The 22,271-nt window shown below is 39.7% G+C and overlaps 1 protein-coding gene across 14 annotated transcripts in view; it reads left to right on the top strand.

Annotated features, from left to right (window-relative positions):
- The window catches only part of ADAMTS6 (ADAM metallopeptidase with thrombospondin type 1 motif 6), a 118,778-nt gene that overhangs the window by 7,422 nt on the left and 89,085 nt on the right, over positions 1–22,271 (top strand). For 5 of the 14 annotated variants that reach the window (XR_014539621.1, XM_083576032.1, XM_083576031.1 and 2 more), the window contains exons 2-7: positions 5,443–5,789; positions 6,788–7,155; positions 16,529–16,697; positions 18,845–19,062; positions 20,359–20,442; positions 21,042–21,187. Coding sequence is in view for 13 of the 14 variants with exons in the window: in XM_083576032.1 (XP_083432158.1) it covers positions 5,693–5,789; positions 6,788–7,155; positions 16,529–16,697; positions 18,845–19,062; positions 20,359–20,442; positions 21,042–21,187 (1,082 nt within the window). In the remaining variant the exon portion in view is untranslated. The other 9 variants (XM_083576030.1, XM_083576026.1, XM_083576027.1 and 6 more) reach the window with 9 other exon arrangements.

Raw genomic sequence — 22,271 nt, 5'->3', positions numbered from 1 at the left:
AGTCCAACCCCTTGCAATTCAGGAAACTCAGTTAAAGCATCCATGGCAGATGGCCATCCAACCTCTGCTTAAAAACCTTCAAGGAAGGAGAGTCCACCACCTTTTGTGGGAGTCTGTTCCACTGTCGAACAGCTCTTACTGTTAGAAAGTTTTTTCGTGTGTTTAGCTGGAATCGCCTTTCTTGTTACTTGAAGCCATTGGTTCGACTCCTACCGTCCAGAGCAGGAGAAAGCAAGCATGTTCCCTTTTCCATGTGACAGCCCTTAAGATATTTGAAGATGGCTATCATATCTTCTCTCAGTCTCCTCTTTTCCAGGCTAAACATACCCAGCTCCTTCAAGCGCTCCTTGTAAGGCTTAGTTTCCGGACCCTTGATCCATCTTGGTTGTCCTCCTCTGCACACATTCCTTCTTATAAGAAAGCTCTTACTTCCGATCTAAGAACTTAGTCCTTAGATTGGTGGTAACAGATCCTTTCCCCTAACATCACATGATGTTAAGTAACTGACAGGTGGGTATAGTTTGCCCATGGCCTCATGACCAAATTCGAAGGCCCAGTGGGCTGGAAGTTCCCCCACTGCATTCCTAGAATCTGACTACTAATATGCCCTATACAGTATATCAGAATCCCAAAAACTATATGCCACAATTATAGCAAGTCCAGTGGAGGTGTCTGGAACACTGTTTCATCTGTATTAGATGAGCTGCTTTGGCCTGAGAACACACATAGGTTGCTTTGAAAAGTGCAGCTCGAGCTGCCCTCTTGAGCCTTGCCCATCTTGGCTTCTTAGAGCTAGCCAAAGGAGATTGACTGGGTGGGACCATTGAGTGATTATTGCTTCATTTGAGAATAGGGAGATACCCTCTGTCTTGAAGGACTTGAGAACTTTTCCGGACCCATAATGTGAAACAACTATTGCCCAATGGCAAATATCCTCTTTGGGGGCAAGGTGCTTGAGAAGGTGACAGTGGTCCACCTTAAGGCATGCTTGGAGGAAACTGATTATCTGAATCAATTTCAGTCTAGCTTCAGGCCTAGTCAAAGCACTGAAACTGCCTTGGTTGCCCTTGTTGATGTTTGTCGGGAGAAGGATGTTTTTCTTTTTGAGATTTCACAAAATTCTTTTCACCTTCATACCTAAGCAGTGATTGCAACCAGGTTTTTGACATTTACTATAACACACATATTTGAAACCCGTTCCCTTTTTCTGTGATTTGCCCTTACCCTTTGTGAAAGGGTGTGTCACAGGAAGAGGACTATGTCTTGCAAATGCAGTTGAACTACACTCACTTGCACTACTAATCATGTGTAGTTGATGTATTGGGACAGAATGGGACTGGGAATTGATACTCAAAGACACCTTTGTTCACTTTACACAGCACACAACATTTTTTTAAATAAAAAAAATACTTTAAAAGGCATGCACTGCTTTTCAAATGGGTATCAAGGCAGCATACCACATAATACCAAAAACATAAAAAGTTCATTAAAATACAATGAAGCAGCAGACATGGAATCACTAAGCAGAAAAATAAATTAAGATCCAGTACAGTATATGCTTAGGCAGACATAATGTTTTGCTCTAAAAATGAAGCCTCACGACTGTTTGATGCAGCACTATTTAAAACACACTGCATGTGCAAAGATACCTGGTAACAAGGCAGCAGTCCTCAAGCATGTCACCAGTGCCACCCTCTGATTCAGGCCAACATATTTTAAACGAAATATGTATGTGGAAATGGTACCTTTAAAATGTTGATATGAGGAAGATGGCAACAGTTGCTGTGTCATGCTGGGGCCTCACAAGAAAAAGTGGGCAGCAGAGGCTCAGAGCATAGGGATTGGCCAGAGAAGGAATAAGAGCAGAATCAATATATTTTTCCTGGAATTTGGAGCACCCATGTTATAACACCCTAGGGCCCACAACTTTGATACTTCTCATCATTCTGTGTAGTATTGTTGGGAAATGCCAAGAGTTAAGACTGCTTATAAAATCCTGAGTCAACTCTCTTGTATGCATGCATGACGTAATAGTCTATAATTCCTATTCTCTTGAGAATGAACATTATGCCATGGTCTTTAATTATCACACATAATTGCATTTTAATCACTGTTTCTTCCACGTACTTCCTGTGTTGATAGAGGGTGATTCTCAACCCACACGTGGCCCCTTTGGCTCTGTGTTCTTCATTTGTTTAGTCTTGTTGATGAGCTGAAGGAAAGCTTGTGTTACTGAAGGGTAACACAGCTGCGTTTATGACTGACAGCAGGGGGGCTCCGATAATAAAGGAAGCTTTAAAATTTTAGGCAATAAACAAAATAAAATAATGTGACTCACTAGCCCTTATGACAAAAAAAATAATAATCTGAACTTTTAATGAGCTTTGGTACTTGTAAAATGTTGAGGAAGGTGGTCTTATATTAGTGACTCTTGGTGAGAAAAATGGGCAGTGAGTTGTAGCTCTTGTGGGGAGACTACGGAAAACGTGTGCAGGGAATAAGAAACACTCAAACATATTGATCTAGGTCGTGAAATATGCTTGTCTGTCAGGTAATTCTAATGGAAAGGGGAATTTATTTTCATTGAGCATATAAATATATATGGCTAAATTAAAAATCAAAATGGTTGGCATCTATCTGTCTCAGGAGACCATGGAAGAGTGCACCTTTGGTACAAAACTCGAAATAAATTAACCAATCCTTCATGCCAAATCCTTCATTCAAGCTCACATTACAGGAAGAAGAATGTTAAGGGCTGTAAGTGGTGGGAATCTTGGGAGGTTGGAGAATCTTGTTGTGGTCTGCCCTTCTTGAAGTACCACAAGCCAGGCATTGTATTCTGGTGGGAACAACACAGAGCTACAGGTAGGGGACCAGCTGGATAGCTTTGACAAAGGAAGGTCAATGGCACTTGTTTGATTTGGTATTGCAAATCATTGTGACCTCATCCATCACTCTGGAACAGCATGCAGAATAGTTTTTGTGGGGAGGGGAGACAAAACTAAAGGAGTAGAGCAATAAGGATTTCCTTGCTCAAGTCTATATCCCTGGGCAACAAATTAGAAGGGCCAGATGTGAGACTTGCTAATGCAAGTAGAGATGGACAGAAGCCAAGCTAGAAATTCTGACTGTAAACATTTGCTGTAAGACCTATGGCCTGATGAACGAAGTGAATGACCCATAGGAAAGTGCATCTTTTCTTGGCAGCGACCCGAAATAGCAGCAACATCCAAAAGTTCAACCAATAATATTGTTGTTCTTGGGGGGGGGGGGAATATGGCTAAATGGCCAGGATCTGGGAGCACTTACCAGTGGTAGGATGGTAGAACAAGCCAAACTAACGAACTGCGAATGATCTTTGGTCATTAACTTAGGTACAGGAAACGGGAATCTAGTGAGGGTCAGCTATACCTGCCCCAGGGAAGCAACAGAGCCAGTTTAGAACTTAGAAATGCTTCATAGTCCAGTGGGGGTGCTGTACCTCTGCTAGAGTTTGTGGCTTTGCACCTGGCATTCCAATCAGTTACATAAATTGTCTCTGAACCTATCATTCAGAGGCAGAGAACTCCAGATGCAAATTGTCTCTCATTTTTAGTTAATTTCCCTCTGAGCAGTATCTGAACTTCTGTAGTTTTGCTTCATAAAGCAGTAAAAGAGAATTAAACACAGACAGGACAGCAGATCAAAACTCCAAGAGTTAATTAGAAAAATGCCTGCCAGAATCAGTGAGATGATGGAAGGTCTTAAGGAGCTAATAGAAAGGCATCAAGGAGCATTTCACAATCTGGGTACAGCCATGAAAAAGGTTTTCTTTCATATCCCCACCAAACATAGCTCAGATATAGTTTTCCTGGCTGATAGGAGGGGAACAGACAAGTTTATATCAGAGGAGACAGCACCTCATTCTCCTAGTGCCGGTAAGAAGGCAGGGAAGCAGCTGGCACTTCTAAATGTGCTCTGTGCACAGAAACATTTACCCCAGCCCATTTTCATATGTCCCCCCATCTTCATTGCTGACATTGTTGATTGCAACGCATGACCTTTCTGTTAAGAAAGGATTTTTAGTATAATTTTACTTACATTGTTTTAACATTTTCATTGTTTTGTTTTGACTACAAGTAGATGCACATTCTCAAGTCTCAGGCAGCTGTTAAGTATTAGCACAAAATATTTGGAGACCAGCATTTTGAGAGAAACAAAACAAAATCACAATTTTTATGCTGTGTAAGGGCCAACCATTTATAATGTGGCCATTTCCTAAAAACTTTAAAATGTGTACTTGTCACTGCAGATTCAACAACTTTCATGTGCAGTATTTTTTTTTATAACATTTGTGGTTTCGTGGGTTTTTATGAACTGTATAATTTGAAATGCCAAACTCATTTTTCTGCAACCAATGGTCAACGAGAATTTTGCATGAATAAAGTATGCAGGTTACAGTCTTGTAAAACAGTAATAATGAGATCAGAAATTATATATTATTTTGCCGGAAGATATGGTATTTTGCTTGTCCCGGATTTTTCTTTTGACTATTGACACATCATGCTCTCTTCTTCACAGCTGAAATCAATGTAGTAGGTATGGAGTTCAGCTTACTAAACTTGAATATGGTGCAGGGATGCTTTGCAGAGCACTATCCTGACAGGAAAGGGTGGAATTAGTGTGGCCATTGATCTTAATAGGATGATACAGTAGTGGATGTACTACTATATGTATTTATTGTTCTCAGCATTGCTCTCCTTCCTTCTCCTCATACTCAGGTGTGTGCTGCACATGGTTGCTCAGAAGTTGTTCAGCCTCCTTGATTTAGGCCTCGCTGTCTTCTGAGGAGGCCCTGACCTAAGTTCCATCTCCTGGAAGGACTAAGCTCTAGAAGGAGCATGACATTTACTGTGACAGTCTTGATGCTCAGAAACTTTCTTCCAAGAGTGGGTCATTCAGCCTTGGCCTTGCTTGCCATGGGAAGGAAAAGAATCCTTCTGCCCAAGCACCAGGCACCCAGCAATTTTGGACATGGCTGGAGAGGGGAGCTGTTGGCCAGTGGCTGGCATCTCCTGACTGGAGCTATGCACTAGTCTTCCTGAAGAGTAGGGACTTATCAGGATGCATCCTTTGGCCTTTGAGGAGTTTGGGAATGGTTGGCATAGTGGTTGTTAGGTTCTGCTCTGCTGACTGAACCTTCACTAAGCTCCTCAACGGCTCTAGAGCATAGCCTAGTGAACCTCCGAGGTCTTTAGCTCCTCAGGGTAAAAAGAGATCCTTTTCCTGTCATTGGCTATCTTCCCTCATGGGCTCTCACCTTGGACAACCCATACAAAATGAAAACTAAAGAAGACATGCATTTGGATGTCTGAGGATGTTGAAAATTCTGTCTGTCTAATTAATTGTTTAAAAAATTAATATTGACTGAAACTGATTTTCAATGTTATCTATGCTTTCCAGGTAAAGAAATGGACAACAGTTGTTTGCTATTCACTTTAACTCCTCATTGACATGTGAAGGACTTATTTTTTAATTACTTTTGGACTGAAAATGTCTGCAGACATAGAAAAAAGTATATTATTCCAAAACGCCTATCAAGAAGTGGAACCACAAATAGCTAATCCTGAAGAAATATAATAAATCTTGGTTATGGTGCAATGCTGGAGTGGAGTTAAAGCTGTAGCACATAGGTAGCCACTTCTTCTAAATTATGGAAATTTTGTGGAAGATGTTGACCTGGATTTTGTGCTTAATTATGGTTTTGTCAGAATTTCACGGTGACAACAGGCTTTCGTATAGTTCTCAAGGTAGGGTTCCAACTTTTTAAGCTACCGTCTTTTGTCACTTATTTCAGTTAATTAGTTTTCTTTAACATTTATATTAATATTCATTGTGAGAGACCACAAAGGATTTATGGTGTAAACATTTTAGTTATTCTCTGTGGGAGTAAAATTGGAATATACGCTTTTTATTTTATTATTTAAGCATTGTGTATAGCTGTTAACACATTAGACTCCATTAGCAAATTGAAAAGGCAGTATTTTAATGTATTACTTCATAATAAAGAAATTACCAAATTAAAATATTGTTGAAGTAACTGAAGTAATTTATTTAGAACAAAAAAATAAATAAAGTTCTTGCTTTTTGCCTGTTCATTAAAAATGTGAAATCTACATGCTGAAATCTAGGGCCCTGTGTGCACTGCAATATATATCTTCAGTACCACTTTGTGCAAGTTCTCCCATTAATTTAAATGGAAATAGCAGCTGGTATAGGCCTACTTCTTCAATGCAAGTTAAAATAGGAATCCTTTCTGGCAGTGGGAGCGCATGGACTGAAGCTTGTGCATCCTTATCTGATTGTTGAATCAGGGCACTAACCCAGCTTGTGCTCTTTTAAAATTAGTGGAGCTCACTGGTATTGAACTGTACCCTTTGACATTTACAACATGATTCTTTCCATACTAATCATTTTTTCTATTGCTGATAGATAGGTAGATATTTACTTATATTTTTCAAATGACACATCATGAAATAGGCAAATCATGGAATAGGCCAGACATTTAGCTAACATAATATGGATGAGTGGAATGTATATTTTAAGAATTAATATTTTTTTCTGTTAGAAAGTGGGTATTTTCTTTAGTAAAGTCACTTTGTGTATTAATATGTTCACATGAACATGAATTTTGATGGTGCTTGGATATAGCAAAATGTGGATAATGTACTACTCCTTCTTGTGTCCTGTTATATTTTCTTCTCTTTTATGGCCATTTCTTGGACTGATTTACCATGCGGTTTCAAAGAGGAATTCCTGTCTTACCTTGAACACTACCAACTAACAATCCCAATAAGGGTTGATCATAATGGAGCCTTCCTCAGCTTTACTGTGAAAAATACTAAGCCCTCCAGGAGAAAGAAGAGGAGTACTGAACATTATGACCAAGAACTGGCAGTATCTAAATTATTTTTTAAACTTTCTGCCTATGGCAAGCACTTTCATTTAAACCTGACTCTCAACACAGATTTGGTCTCCAAACACTTCACAGTAGAATACTGGGGGAAAGACGGGCCTCAGTGGAAACATGACTTTTTAGACAACTGTCATTACACGGGATATTTACATGGCCAGCATGGTACAACTAAAGTAGCGTTAAGCAACTGCAACGGTCTGGTAAGTTCACGTTATGTATTCTAGCATGTTGGTATTCTTGAGTCTTTAAATTTACAGCATCTCTCCGTTCACGCTATTACTACTACTACTACTACTACTACTACTACTATTTGGATTATGGCCATATAATGGGCATATGTTTGAACAGGGGGGCTTGAGGGCTGTCTATAGGGAAGAGGCTCCTGATGGATGTTAGCTCTAACACAAAGGGTGATCCCATTAGGACAGGGCTGGGTGCGTCATTAAATGACAAAGGACACAGGTAGTAGCTGTGAGCAGGCCTTCCAATATAGTCTTGTTGCATAGTTGCAAGACAGTCACAGAGAGTCAATAGCTAATCAGAACTCACACCACATGACTGAGGGGTTCACTGTGGGGAAAGCTGGAAACTTCTAGGAAATTTAATCCAGTTCTGGAGGAAGATGCTCGCTGAAGCAAGCCCTTTTGTTAATTAATGGCCAAATGAAGGCTTAGAGATAGGCTTGCATTAGATATGGCAATGGCTGTGGGAACTAATTAGGCTTGCAGTTATGCTGCAGATAATGCAAAGGTTCAGTATCATCCATGACTGCTGCTATGAAAGGAGGATTGGATTAAACCAGGCTTCCTCAACCTTGGCCCTCCAGATGTTTTGAGACTACAATTCCCATCATCCCTGACCACTGGCCTTGCTAGCTAGGGATCATGGGAGTTGTAGGCCAAAAACATCTGGAGGGCCAATGTTGAGGAAGCCTGCTTTAAACCACCTCTGCTTCTTTTGATTTATGTGCATTGGCATTCCACTCATTGCCCAGAGCAAAGCTGCAATAGGCACGTAGTTTTGAGGCATTTCAGTTAAACCACGCTTCTCAGTAACACCACTTCATTTGTTGCTGGTGTCACAGGGAATAAGCAAGCAGAGTGGTATCCAGCATAGCTGTTCCATTTGCACAAGGTCTTCCCCTTGCACAACAGAACTTCCCCTCTCTCCTCTCCTCACGTGCTCCCCATGCCCCCCCCCCATCTGCTCTGGAACATTGGAGAAAACCCCAGAACAGATGGCAAGGGATTTTCTGGCAGTTCTGGGGGAAGAACAACATGAAGACTGCTGCTTCAGTACTCTGAAAATGCAATAATCCCACAAACTCTGGGGAAAGCCATATCTTAGTGGTAGAGTATATGTTTTGTATACAGGAGGCCCCGGGTTACAAACTCAGCATCTCCTGGGAGAGACTCCTGATTGTAATCCTGGAGAGCTACTATCAGTCAGTGCAGAAAATAGTGAACTAGATGGACTGACTCTGTTCCTGTGAAATGCCTGCATTGCATGAGCAAAAAGCATACAATGGTGCAAATAAAACAAACAAAAACCTATAGTTGAAAATACCATTCAAAAACAACAACTTCTAATTAGTGGACAGGAATTGTAATCAGTTTTAGAAATCTGCATTGACATCTAATTTAGACAACTGTCTAGCGCAGGTACTGTAGTGGCTTTTTGATTATGTAATGATTATAACGTGAAATAAGTTTAACAGGAATAAAAGTGTATCTTTTAGTGGGTAGGATAGTTTAAACTTCTTAAGAAAACACTAAGTACTTAAAAGTACAATTTTCTGATGTTAGCCCATCTGATTAACCAGTTGGAGAAAATCCTCTTGGTTGACAAATGTGAAGAATATGGAGGAAGCAGAACCATTGCAGTATCAATTGTAATAAATCATAGCAAAAGGTGGACAGTCCAAGCCTACACAGTACTTTTGTAAGCTGTCCAGCTGTTGATTGGATTCTGGGTTGTTTTAGCAGTAAGTCTTATATGGAAAAAGACATGTACAGTTGTACTATAATTCAAGCCTAAAAATAACTGTAGAGTAGTCGGTTACAAAATTATGAAAGAGCACACCATGTTTGGAAACCAACACACTATTCATTACTGTAGTAAATCTTCAAGTGTACCATCTATGATATGTGGAGATTGTTTCTCTATTCTACATAGAGACACCAGCCATAACTGGGTATCAGTTGCACTTAGGTGTCACAAGGTCTCATTAACTTTCTAGAAATAGGATTAGTGATTGGAATTCCTCGGTGTTGGAAATGGGCATGTGTCTGCTGAATTGGCCCTTGTTTGCCTGCAAGGTCAGTCAGCAGGGACACAGCTTTCTTTAGCTTTCTCTATCACTACTCACAAGCAGGTAGTAACTCCTCACAACAGGATCAACGGACTGTGATTTACAGTCCTTACAGAACTATGGAAAGACCAGGACCTGGATAATCTGTTATAGTTAGGTTTGGAAGGGAAGAGGAGAAAGCAAAAAAAAAAAAAAAAAAAAGTATGATCTTGTAGCCCAGTTCTAAAGACTGCCAGTTCCAGAGAGCTCACACATCAGGCATATACTAGGTAAGCGAAATGGTACACTGTTTCTTTTGAAGAACTGAGGGCCCATCCAGACCCTTGTCTGTCCCACCACTTTCTTGCTTGTCCCACCACTTTCCCCCAGGAGTACATGATCTTTACCACTGAATTGGAGCCTAATAAATTATTATTATTCAGGAAGAGGGCCTTCTCGGTAGTGGTGCCTGCCCTGTGGAACACCCTCCCATCAGATGCCAAGGAAATAAAAAACTATCCGACTTTAAGAAGACATCTGAAGGCAGCCCTGTTTAGGGAAGTTTTTAATGTTTGAAGTTTTATTCTGTTTTTAATGTTTTGTTGAAAGACTTCCAGAGTGGCTAGGTAAACCCAGCCAGATGGGTGGGATAGAAATAATAAATAATTATTATTATTGGTGCTGGAGGAGCCAGCTCAGAAACTGACTTAAGCTGAGGTGACGCCCTAGAAAGAGGCTCTTTACTGACTGGAGGGACCAGCTCTGGTAGCATCCCTTTAGGACAGTGGTGGCCAAACTTGGCCCTCCAGCTGTTTTGGGACTACAATTCCCATCATCACTGACCACTGGTCCTGTTAGCTAGGGTTTATGGGAGTTGTAGTCCCAAAAGAGATGGAGGGCCGAGTTTGGCCACCACTGCTTTAGGAGGTGCCTGACTAGAGTTGTCCTATATCATAGGGGCAGGGCACCTCTTTGGTAGCCTGCTTGAAGCTTCAGCTCCTGACTCTCTTGATCACTGGTGTCAAGGATGAAGAACAATGCTTGAAGATTGGCCATGGGCTTCCTCCTGGGGAATACTAAAACAGGGCTGAGCTTTCACAGCTCTTCCCACCTATACATCTTCATTTTGGACCTTAGGCATTTTTCTGTAACCAATTATTTTAAAACAGTGCTACCGGTTACTCTTAGATTCTCATTCCTTTCATTTATTTTGGCTGATTGTGAATATCCCGACTTTGGTTATTAATATTGTCATGTCTCTGAGGTACGAGAGATGAATTAAAACGATTGTTTTGTAAAACTGGTACAGTGAGATGCTGAAATTTATACATTACTTCAGATTTCGTTGTGTTCCTAGCCACAGACAGTCCTGGTGTGCTTGATTTCAGCGGTTAATACTGTGAGATTGAGTATAACTGGCCTCTTGTCTCACTAGTGTGTGGCCTGTGCATGCATGAAAAAAGGGAGCGAGTGGCTAGAAAAACAAAAAACAAATAGTACATTTTTATCTATTAGCATCCCAAGGGGAAAGTATGCTCACACAATCCTTTGTCACCCAAAGCTATCTCAGGGGCTAAGTAAAATCGCCACTTCTGAAGACCAGAAGCATTCAGCTTGAGGTAGACCTTCCTGAACTGGGGTACATGGTCTCTCTCTGCATCCTTTTTGTTAAAAGACAAATGAACTACCCTATATATCTCTTCATATATATTTATAAACAGGCCCTCAGAACTCTACATAATGTAAATACATGAGAGCTGCCTTTGAGGCAATAACTGCCAATCCTTCATCCTGCATACTGCGGGTGCTTCAAGCAGGTGGGGGGATGGGCGAGAATTTGAAACCTGCTAACTGTCATATTGTGAGGATAATATTAATCCTTGGAATTCATTTACTGAACTCCCCACCACTGCTACTAAAATTACTTTTAGCACTTGAAAAGCTGGGGTGGGGAACTTAAACATTGAGAGGCTATTTTACTTTTCAAAGGGAAAAGGGTATAAAGGAGAAAATCTATAATGGCTCTTAACAAATGAGAAAAGTACAATGTTTCACCAAAAGAAGACTAAGCTAACGTCATTTTGCCCCTCACCCACCCCCATCCTCCAACACATAGAAGCAGGTTTATGCTGTGGAAACTGGAAATTACAGTTTGAATGACCAACTTTAGAATTTTTTTATTTTATTGGTAGGCTGTTCTAGAATGTATTAACTACACATAATGGAGGCTTCAAGAAGCTGTCAGAGAATTGTCTGGAAAGAGAATGTGGAAGCCATTGATTGGTACATATATGTAATAGATGAAGTCATCTTTAAAAGTCAGTAGTTAGCAAAGAATAGTACCTTCTCATGACATGAAGTGCATAGGAAAAAGGGAGTTGTCCCAGATGCCTATTAAAAATGGTACAAGTTTTTGGTTTTTTTAGGCTAGGCCTATGTCTAGCATAAGGGTGAGATGAATAATCCTATATATGTTTCCACAAAACTAACTCCTATGTAGATGTGCATAGGATTGTAAACCTAAACCTCATTTTTTCACTCTGTGAACCGAAACCTGTATTTGTATTAAATAACATCTCACCATAGTGAGAGAACAGTTGGAATGTGAGAGGAATTGTATATTCTCCACTCATAAGGCAGCATAGGCAAATAGTGTTGTTTTTTAAAAAAATCTGCATGGCAGTGCTGATAAAGTTATAAAGAATACAAGTAGGACATGGAAAATGTCATTTTATTTATTACTGAAGATATTTTAGGTAATAGCAACGTAGAGCTGGATGTCTCTCATGAGTTTGTCCTCATTCACTTATTAAAGTGTTTGTTTAAGGTATTTGTATACTGCTTATCAAATAGACTTCCCAAAATAGTTTACGTAAGATGGTTACAAAAATAAGCACTGATTTTTAGAAGAAAGTTACAATGAAATGTTTGGGCATTTCTTGACTTTTAATATCAACATTGCACTGCTCATTGTTTTTCTAGTATTTGGATTCTGGATTTTTATTGACATTTCTGCATTTTAGCTTTGTTATTTTATGGTTTTTTTTACTTTGTAAAACTTTTTTATATTAAGCAGTTGATAGATTGATTAAATCAATAAGGAATAATTGATTAAATCAATAAGGAATAAAGATAACTGTTTGTTAGAAGAAGCTGTAATTGCTTCTTCTCAACTCCTCTGAAGGGCAAAATAGTTCTGCAGAGACCCATCCCTGTGGTGACAGTGGGAGGAGAGGTGCCACCACTGGGAGCAGGATGGTGGGAACTCGCCAATTCATTTCTTCTCCATTCCCCTTTGCAATAGCAGTACAGTCATACCTCGGGATAAATACGCTTCAGGTTGAGCACTTTTAGGTTGCGCTCCGCGGCGACCCGGAAGTAACGGAGCGCGTTACTTCCGGGTTTCGCCACTTGCGCATTCGCAGACGGTCAAAATGACGTCATGCGCAAAAGCGGTGAAACGCAACCCGCGCACGCACAGACGTGCTGTCGCGTCTTGTCTTCTGTTCGGGATGCGAACGGGGCTCTGGAACGGATCCCGTTCGCATCCCGAGGTACCACTGTAGTAGTAGTAGTAGTAGTAGTAATAATAATAATAGTAATAGTAATAGTAGTGATGATGATAATACCACAATCACATTTAGAGGCATGGAAGCCAATTTTAAAAGTTTGTAGCATTCAAACATATGAAAAAGGTGACCTTTCAAAGCTGCCATCCTTTGAAATAAGTGATATTGAAATACTGTATTGGCCCGAATATAAGCCACACTTTCCCCTCAAATTCCGACTGGAAAGTAAAAGTGTGGCTTATATTCAGAACCAAGCGCTGTACACCCGCCTCCCGACACTACTGCCCTGAACGGTAGTGTCCACAAGCTGGCACTCAGTTTCGAGCACGCTGCACGCCCGCCTCCCAGCACTACTGCCCTGGGCAGGGGGCAGTCAGCTCCAGCTTGGGGAGGGAGTGCTGGGAGGTGGGTGCACTTCGAAGCAAGCACCGGTGCTGGCCACCCCCGCGCCCCCTGTTCAGGGCGGTAGTGCTGGGAGGCAGGCCGCACTCGCAAATAAGCCTTGAATTTTAAAGGTGTGGCTTATTTGCGGGTGCATCTTATATTTGGGCCAATACGGTAAATGGAATTTTACATTGTAGTAAATTATTTAACAATTGCAGTTAATTTTTAAAATGCTTGACAAATTTGATGACTATGCTTGTTGCCACTTTTGATCTCAAAAGAAGAAAAGTGTTTGGAAAACCAGAATCAAATAATATTATGTTCCGCTTCCTATAGGCTACTAAGCTAGCAAATGAATGTAGGATCAAGCAAATAATTCCATTCAGGATTTTATACTTGTTTGCTAGAAGCAAAATTAGATATTTTAATGTTTTTCTCTACTAATAGTGTTGATTTTAATGGTCAATGAATAGACAGGAAGTATTAGATTAAGCAGGGAGGCTAGACACAACCTGAGATATTTTAATAAGTCGGGGGTGGAAAGACCTTTAAGCTCTGGACTTCATTTTACCTTCCACCACAAGCTAGGATAATCAGCATTCTCAGAGGTTTAGTTAACATAGTCCCTCATTCACAGATGAGGGTTGTTTATTGGAGCCCAACTCTTTTACTTCCTTGATGGGAAATCCTTTTGAACTTCTGGCCATCTGCCACCTTCAATAGTTTTAATACAGTGTTGTTATCCCTTACTTTAGCTCAGGGGTTCCCAGACTGGTATGTGAGCTTTATTCAGGTGGCCCATGGCGTGTCTGTAAAAATAAGATTAAAAAATCATACAGCCTGTAGCACAGCACATTACAATTTCTACAACAGGCAGAAAAATCATTAACTGGTCCACCAAAAGCCTCGGCTATTTTCAAGTGTTCCATGGGAGGGTGAGGGTGAGGAGTTTGGGAACTATTGCTTTAGCTAAAGAAGTTTCATTGCACCAGACTGACCTTCCAGTTACCTGCAATTTTTCCTGGTAGGCAGTTACACAAAGTATTATCAGCAGTCGCACACATTTCTACAGTAGCTGCAGAAGTCATGAACTTATCATGGGGCTTTTCTGTTATTTATGCCATCTGCAACTGTCTGTGAATAGAACATAGTGGGATGGCACTGGCGCTACTTCTTTTCCACATATATGGGAATCTACTGTTCATGGGCAAGTCAAAAACACTCATGTTGTGGACTTATCCAGAAGATCCTGCCTGTGATAGACTGTGATAGTACATTCCCATATGTCTGTGTTGAATATCCACTCAAAGAACCACAGCTTACAGGTAAACAGCTTTGTTTACTGCAAAATAGCAAGTCTCTCTTGGTATTATTGCAAGTTTAGATTAATTATGAGTTTACTGTGGAAACTGTGTGGGAGTTCTTCCTGCATTTTGATGATCTGCTAATCTGCTCAGAGTTGGTGGCTCGTATTTAAAATGTTTTTATGAGCAATATAAATAGCATGAATACATTTTATTGGTCTTTGCTTACATGAAGGTCGTGTGTAGTGTTAGGTTTCAGCATCTGGATAAAAACAGAATCTTTCAATAATAATTGCTTTGACTCAATCTTGTAATTTAAAATGTATTTTTTAGTGCATAATGTGATATTACCATTTGTATTACAATATGTGCCACTACAACAGCTGTGTGTCATTGGTTGAAGTTTTACTCCGAATGGTTTGACTGGAACAATTTTGTTTGGGTGTAATTGTTATGAGTATAACTATATTCAAGCATGACTTTTTGTTTTTATAATTTTACATAATTTGCACTGAGACTTCTTGCTTTGTCACCACAACTATATAAATCTAGATGAATATATTTATTGAGAGCAGCTTTAAATGTTAATTACATATGTTAGAACAGCAATATTATTTCCTGCATGTTTTCCCAAGGACGTGTGCACAACATGTCTCCACGTAAGGATATTATTTAGAGAAATGTGTGAGGGTTTACTCTTAATCTTAATTGTATACACATAGGGTTGGAGCCAAACATAGACATGATTAGTCTAGATCCCCTGAAATCAATTAGGACTAAGTACCACCAATTTTGGGATGCAGGTGGTGCTGTGGGTTAAACCACAGAGCCTAGGACTTGCCGATCAAAAGGTCAGGGGTTCGAATCCCTGCGATGGGGTGAGCTCCCATTGCTCTGTCCCTGCTCCTGCCAACCTAGCAATTTGAAAGCACGTCAAAGTACAAGTAGATAAATAGGTACCGCTTCAGCGGGAAGGTAAACGGCGTTTCTGTGCGCTGCTCTGGTTCGCCAGAAGCGGCTTAGTCATGATGGCCACATGACCTGGAAGTTGTACACCAGCTCCCTCGGCCAATAAAGCGAGATGAGCGCCGCAACCCCAGAGTCAGCCACGACTGGACCTAATGGTCAGGGGTCCCTTTACCTTTACCATCAATTTCAGAGGACCTGTGCTAAGCATGACTAAGTCTGGGCCTACTCACAAATCCAGGAAACACAGCATGCAGAAAAAACTTAACACTTGGCTGAGAGCAGTAAGGCAAACCATTGCATCTGAAGTTCTCCTGGCTTGTGCTGGCAGGGGCAGAGGTTGGGTGCCATTCTTTTTTCTTCTGCTCTGCCAGCACCAGACTAGTGCAGCAGTGAAGACCACACTTCTCTCAAGACAATTCAGTGCATCTATAGTGCACCCACCTTGTAATGTGCCATTTTGGGGCGCTGTGCTGGCTATTATTGGTAGGAAAACTACTGGTGGTAGTGTTCCATCTGCTGCACTTTCCAACGCTGCAGTAGGAGCCTCCTGTAAATGGAGGCCAGCACACAGGCATGCCCACTTTATCCTAACTTCATCACCAACAGTTGAGGTAGAATTCCACTCTTTCTTATTTGTGCATATTTTTAACACCTGTAGCTTCAGTATTATATGAATGATAGCCAGCTAAACTAATCATACAGTACATCCGCTGAAATAAATGGAGTTAATTAGCTGAAGTTCACTGATTTCAGAGGTCTATTCCGGGTACATATTAGTTGGATATCATTATTATTATTTTTTATACTGTGTTTTGGAAAGAGACTGAAATTAGTAGAATCAAATTCATTGAGAGATGGACTGAAGTGTACATTATGCAAGCTATAATTGAATTCCTGCATAGGAATAGGACTTGTTAATCCCTAAAAGGTAAAGGACCCCGACAGTTAAGTCCAGTTGCGAACTGCAAATTAAATATTTTCTACAGAAAAGGCTTTGGCCTTGTATTTTTTGATGCCGGATAACTTATATACATTATTTTTTCTTCCTTCTATTAAGCACGGTGTTATTGCTACAGAAGATGAAGAGTATTTTATTGAGCCTCTAAGAAATGTATCCGAAAATTCCAATCATTTTAGTTACGAAAGTGGTCATCCTCATGTTATTTACAAAAAGTCTGCAATGTACCACCGACTCTTCTATGATTATACTCATTGTGGTCTCTCAGGTAAATAAGTTACAATGACAGTAATGTGTTCATTCCCTTTCTTTGATAAAATATCAAGACAATTTCTGTTTTCTTTCAAAGGAACCATCTATCTTTGGCATTTATGATTTTATATTATTTTTCCAGGCTAAGATTTAGAACATATTGGGTTTTATGCAATGCTGCACCTGTGGGCTCCTGCCATTGCAATGGCATTTTGTTTCCTCTCCCAACCCCAATTCCAACCCCCGAGCTGATTTTGAGGGTGCAGGGTAGGGGCTGGAGGGGACAGGGTAGGAAGAGGAAGTTCCATGGGGCACCCTGAAGAGCCTTGCATCAGTGGAGCTGCAGTGTTGCATGAGACCCAGTGTCTTTAAGGCAAAGACTGAGAACAATCCCTTGTGTTATGGCCATACTGTAAGGCTTGCAAACTCTTTTGGGTTCACGGGCACATTTTCAAACTGAAGATGTTCTGGGCACCACACATACCCTACAACCAAGCACACATTGCAACCTGGCCAATTAGCTACTACAGAATGCTTCTTTCAAGCTTAATTGTAGTGGGGGAGGGGACCCTGCAAATGCTGTGGAAGGGCTCATTGGGGACATGTATGCCTGTGAGCACCATGTTGGTGATCCCTGCTGTACTGCATGTGCCACTGCTACCAATTTGGCATCTTGGGGAGATGCGCAGCCTTCTTCTGCCCCTTAATATTCCTAGAGCATTTCTTCCTACAATTTGCTTCTTGTGTAATGTTTGGAACACTTAGAGATATGGCTGCCTCTCTTGGACTTTTTTCTTAATTCTGCTGCAGTAATGCCACTGATTGCTGCTGCCATGGTATGGGGGATGAAACTGGCTCCAAGCAACAGAGTAAATGGAAGAGGTGACCCATTGTGCTATCCATGAAAACCATGTGCTTACCTAAATGCTACACTGCCTTTACATCATAGAATATAGTTCTTAAAATAACACTTCCTGATGCCTTTACTGATAGTGTAATTGTTTCCAAATATTTTTCATCTAATCATAAGAACTTAAAATATATCAAAATGTATAGGAAATTCCTTAGTAGTATAATATTTGTCACAACAAGATTCAAGGTATTCCTATTTCACTGTAAATAATAGTTAAACAATTTAATAAACAATAAAGCTGGAGACATTTTGTAACTGGTGTAAAAACAGTTGGTCATTTCAATGTGTTGGATCCAGAGAAACACAAGTAGAAAGGGGGACAGTCACAAATCTGGTTCTGCCAGATTTTGGGCATTCCCCAATCAAGAGATATTTTTCAGGGAGATTGGGAGGGGCAAGGAGTCATCCCCCCCCAACTTTTACTTGTGTTTCTCCAGATACAGCACAATAAAAGTTATTTCAGTACTGATGCTCTCACAAAATAATCAGGGTGCAGTGGGGGTAATGCCCTATTATAAATAAATTAGAAATAAGTTAATATTATAAATGCACTATTTTATATATACTAATTTTTGCATTCACGTTTGTGTTTTTATTTCTGGTTCAAATTTGAGGAGGCATGAAATAATAAACTTATGGTTTAGCTGAAGTATAAAACTTATTCATAGCAGAATATTTGAGCCCATATGAAACTTTGGGCATACTTATATGATCAAATTAGATTTTTCTCCTTCTTTTCTTCTACTATGGCTCTACTTTTTATTCACCTTGAAGCAAGAACCTATTTGTATCCTGCTTTGTGATTGGTTAGAAATATATTCAAAATTTCAGTCAATCTCATATTCTGGTCTGCAAAATTTGGACTTCCATACACTGATTGCTCAGACAGTGAACACATGTTTAACCATGTGTAAGTCCTGCAATTCATTGTGGACATCTATCACATTGGTGAGTGATGAATAAATTTGTATGTTCATGCAATCTTCCTCGCTTTTAGTAGAAGCGATATGTGACAATGTAAAAGAGAATATCCGAAAAGGCTTAGTGCAAATACAACTTTTAATATTGAAGCAGGCTGTCTGATATCTTCTAAGGAAAAATTAAGATGTATAATGTTTATTAAAAGATAGTGCTCACATTACAACAAAAACTCTTGAAGAATTTTGAAGAGACTATAAATATAAAACAGATGTACATGAAGATGTTAATATAGCAATCCACTTGATGTCACTAATTGTTTTGATTCCTAGAAGACCTCACAGGAAGCAGTAAACCTTGGTGGTTGAACAATACCCTTGCTTTTCCAACTTTACTTCCAAGTAATCACACATTAAGTAGTCATCATCGACTGAAGAGATCAATAAGCACTGAACGTTTTGTGGAGACGTTGGTAGTAGCAGACAAAATGATGGTGGGATACCATGGTCGCAAAGATATTGAACATTACATTTTGAGTGTCATGAATATTGTAAGTTTGATCCCTCTACGTGTTGATACAAGTAATTTTAATATTGAGGGCATTGTTGATGTTAATTTCAAACCTAAGAATGTGTTTGTACCAGCTGTGTTTTCGAGGTTAATGACTGGGAAGTGTACTACTCACTTCTCTTGCAATGTTTCTAGTAAGGTGTGGAGTGACATTGCATTAGGAACCATGTCCCCAACAAGCTTTTTCTTAGAAATGGCACATGCAGGTGCTTGCTATCAAGTAAATTCACTTGCAGGTAGGCACCCAAGCTAGCAAGTTCCAAGTGGTAAAATGCAAGCTGCTTCTGCTTCCGTGTTTCACTCTGGGGGTGGGTGGTGGGAACTAATGCTTTTCCTTTGTTGGAGCTAGGGTAGCTCAAAATAGGGTATTGGTGCTGCTGTGTGGAGGTTGAGGGGGAGGCTGAACATTCAGGTGCACAATATAAAGAACATTTGAAGCAATGCTCAGATTCCTAATTCCACGTGTATCTGATTTGGGTGAAATGGTATGGGGGGCAGGGAGTCTATGTAGCTAGATGCCAGCATAACTTTTACAGTTCTTCTGTGTGTGCCACAGAAGCTGCAGTGTGGGTAATAAGATTCTGCTTTTAGTTTTAAGGTAGGACTTTTGTACTACAATTTTTCAATCATATAAAAACTAGTTTCCAGCATTCTATCATATTTTAATCTAGTCATGTTCTCACTGAGGTGATAAACCTGTGGACTGTACTACTTCAGCTTATTGTTATGTACTCATAGGACTGAATGTACTTCCACATAAATAAAAAATACAGCAAATAGAATACTAGCATGTCAATGAGAAGAAAGAACCCAGGGTCAGAGTCTAAGGAATGGTTTGGGGCAAGGAGCAGGTTAGGCTTCCACATCAACAGTGTTCATAAGTGTATCCCTTTACAAATTCTCCTCTAGAAGTGGATAGTTGCCTTAATTCTTAATAGGAAAAGTAATTAATTGCACTTGGAAACAGAAGAATGCAATATATTGACCCTTTTGAGCCCATATACTATTATAATAACAGGCATTTGACTAGCATTGACTTAACAAGTTCGCAGAACATTTTTACTGGGTATGGAATTGGGCTTGCTACAGGAATGGTTATGATGTGGGTGGGGTAGTAGTGAGTAAGAGTTGGAAAAATTCTCCATACCCTTCTCTCTTGCTTGTCAGACTTGATGTAACTTAGGTAGTACTGTTAATAATCTGCACTGGTTAATAATAAACATTTGTAGAATTTTTTTGTCTGACTTTATGTCTTTTCTTATTTTCTGGAGGTCAGGTTGCCAAACTTTACCGTGATTCCAGCCTAGGAAACGTTGTGAATATTATTGTGACTCGTTTAATTGTTCTTACAGAAGATCAGGTAAGAATTAGTTGTGATATAAATATCAGTCCCCTAAAATATAAATCACACAATCAAAGTATAATAATATTATGTACCTAATAATTGTTTAGAAAAACAGTATTTGATAATCAAACCTCATCTGCAAACATTTTATGATCTTAAAATTAGAAATTAAATGGTATTAATTTGAAATGTTTTTCAAGATTTTTACTTTTATTTAATGAAAATGTGTGACATACATGGGATATTTGGATGCTAGAAAGTTGTCACAGCTTGTTTTTTTGTTTTTGTATTTTGAAAGTGTAAGGGCTGCCTTCAATATTTAAATACATTTTCACACATGAAACTAATCTGTCTGTGGGGAAAAGGTAACATTTGAAACTAATCTGTAATATTACTTTTAACAAAACGATTATTGAAGTTTAAATTAAATCTATGAGATCTATATGCACAAAATAATTTGTAGGCCAGATTTAACACAGATGAAAATTGGCAAGAAGAAATTATTCCTAGAAATCACTGCTTCTAATTATAGATCAGATTTAGACTTCAGAAGTCTTAACCACTGACCCTAGTAATTTGTTTGGAACATTTCTGGTATGCATGTTGTATTGCAGCCAAACTTGGAGATAAATCACCATGCAGACAAGTCCCTTGATAGCTTCTGTAAGTGGCAGAAATCCATTCTCTCTCACCAAAGTGATGGAAACACCATTCCAGAAAATGGAATTGCCCACCATGATAATGCGGTCCTTATTACTAGGTATGGTTTGTTGAAATTATCTCATTTTTTCTCTTTTCTGTTTCTCATTTGTTTGTTTTCACACGAAGAAGCTAGAGTTGAATTTGTAGTAATGATGTGCAGGATAAAAAATATTGCTTGTGTTTCATATTGCAATAAAACACTTAGTAGTTCAAACTACTATTTTCCATTCAAAAGTGGAAAATGACTATTCAAAGCTTACATGAAATTAATGGATGTGACTGTCTGTGGGATGAATCCAGACTTTGCTTCCCAGGAACGGAAAGTTTTATTTTGTCTATGAAAGGTTTTTGATCCAATAGAGGGATTCCATGGCTGATTTTTCCTCCTATTGCAGCCCACTTCTGCTCGCTGAAAATGTGCTCCAAAAGGCAGGGGTTGGGCATCTGGAACAGTTGGGGAAGTGGCACTGGGGTCATCATGAAGAAGGCGAAATCAGCAAAAGGCATCTCCCCACCCCCTTTCTACCAGTGGGAGCGTCTCCTGAGTAGAACCCTGCTCAGGAGATGGTCCCACTGGCAGTATCAAAGACAGGATCCAACATTATATGTTTAGCACTTTTAGAATTGACCAAGCCAACTTTCAAATAAAGGATTTCAAAATAAGGTAGAAAAGCCTGCAGAAAGTAGAAATACTACTTGCCATACCATTATTGTCCTTAAAGTTTAAGACCCCAATATTATGGAAGATACTCAATTGACAGAGATTAGTGATGTTTCATTTATAGTTTTTGAATAACATTTGGAGCCCCATTTTTTGTGTGGGGCAAAGGTTCCAATTCTAGTCAAAGTCATAATAAAGTGCACATTTTCTTTTGTGTTTTGCCACAACCCCTGGATTGGTGCAGGAACAGGCATCACCCTATAGAAGCATTGGTTATGTTCCTTCAGATAAACCAACAGTACGGTATTTCACTTATCTGTGTGACCGAAGGCTGCAATTACTTGCATGCTTACCTAGGAAAACATCCCATTGAATTCAGTGAGACTTCCTTTTGAATAACAAATGCACAGAGATAATTTAACATGGGTGGTATCTAAGTAATGTTCAAGAATGGACCCACTGACATCAATGGACTTAAGTT

Source organism: Podarcis filfolensis, assembly GCF_964270895.1.
Source record: "Podarcis filfolensis genome assembly, chromosome: 11".
Taxonomy (NCBI): Eukaryota; Metazoa; Chordata; class Lepidosauria; order Squamata; family Lacertidae; genus Podarcis; species Podarcis filfolensis.
Note: the sequence above shows the minus strand (reverse complement) of the source record. Positions and strands in the feature narration are given on the sequence as shown.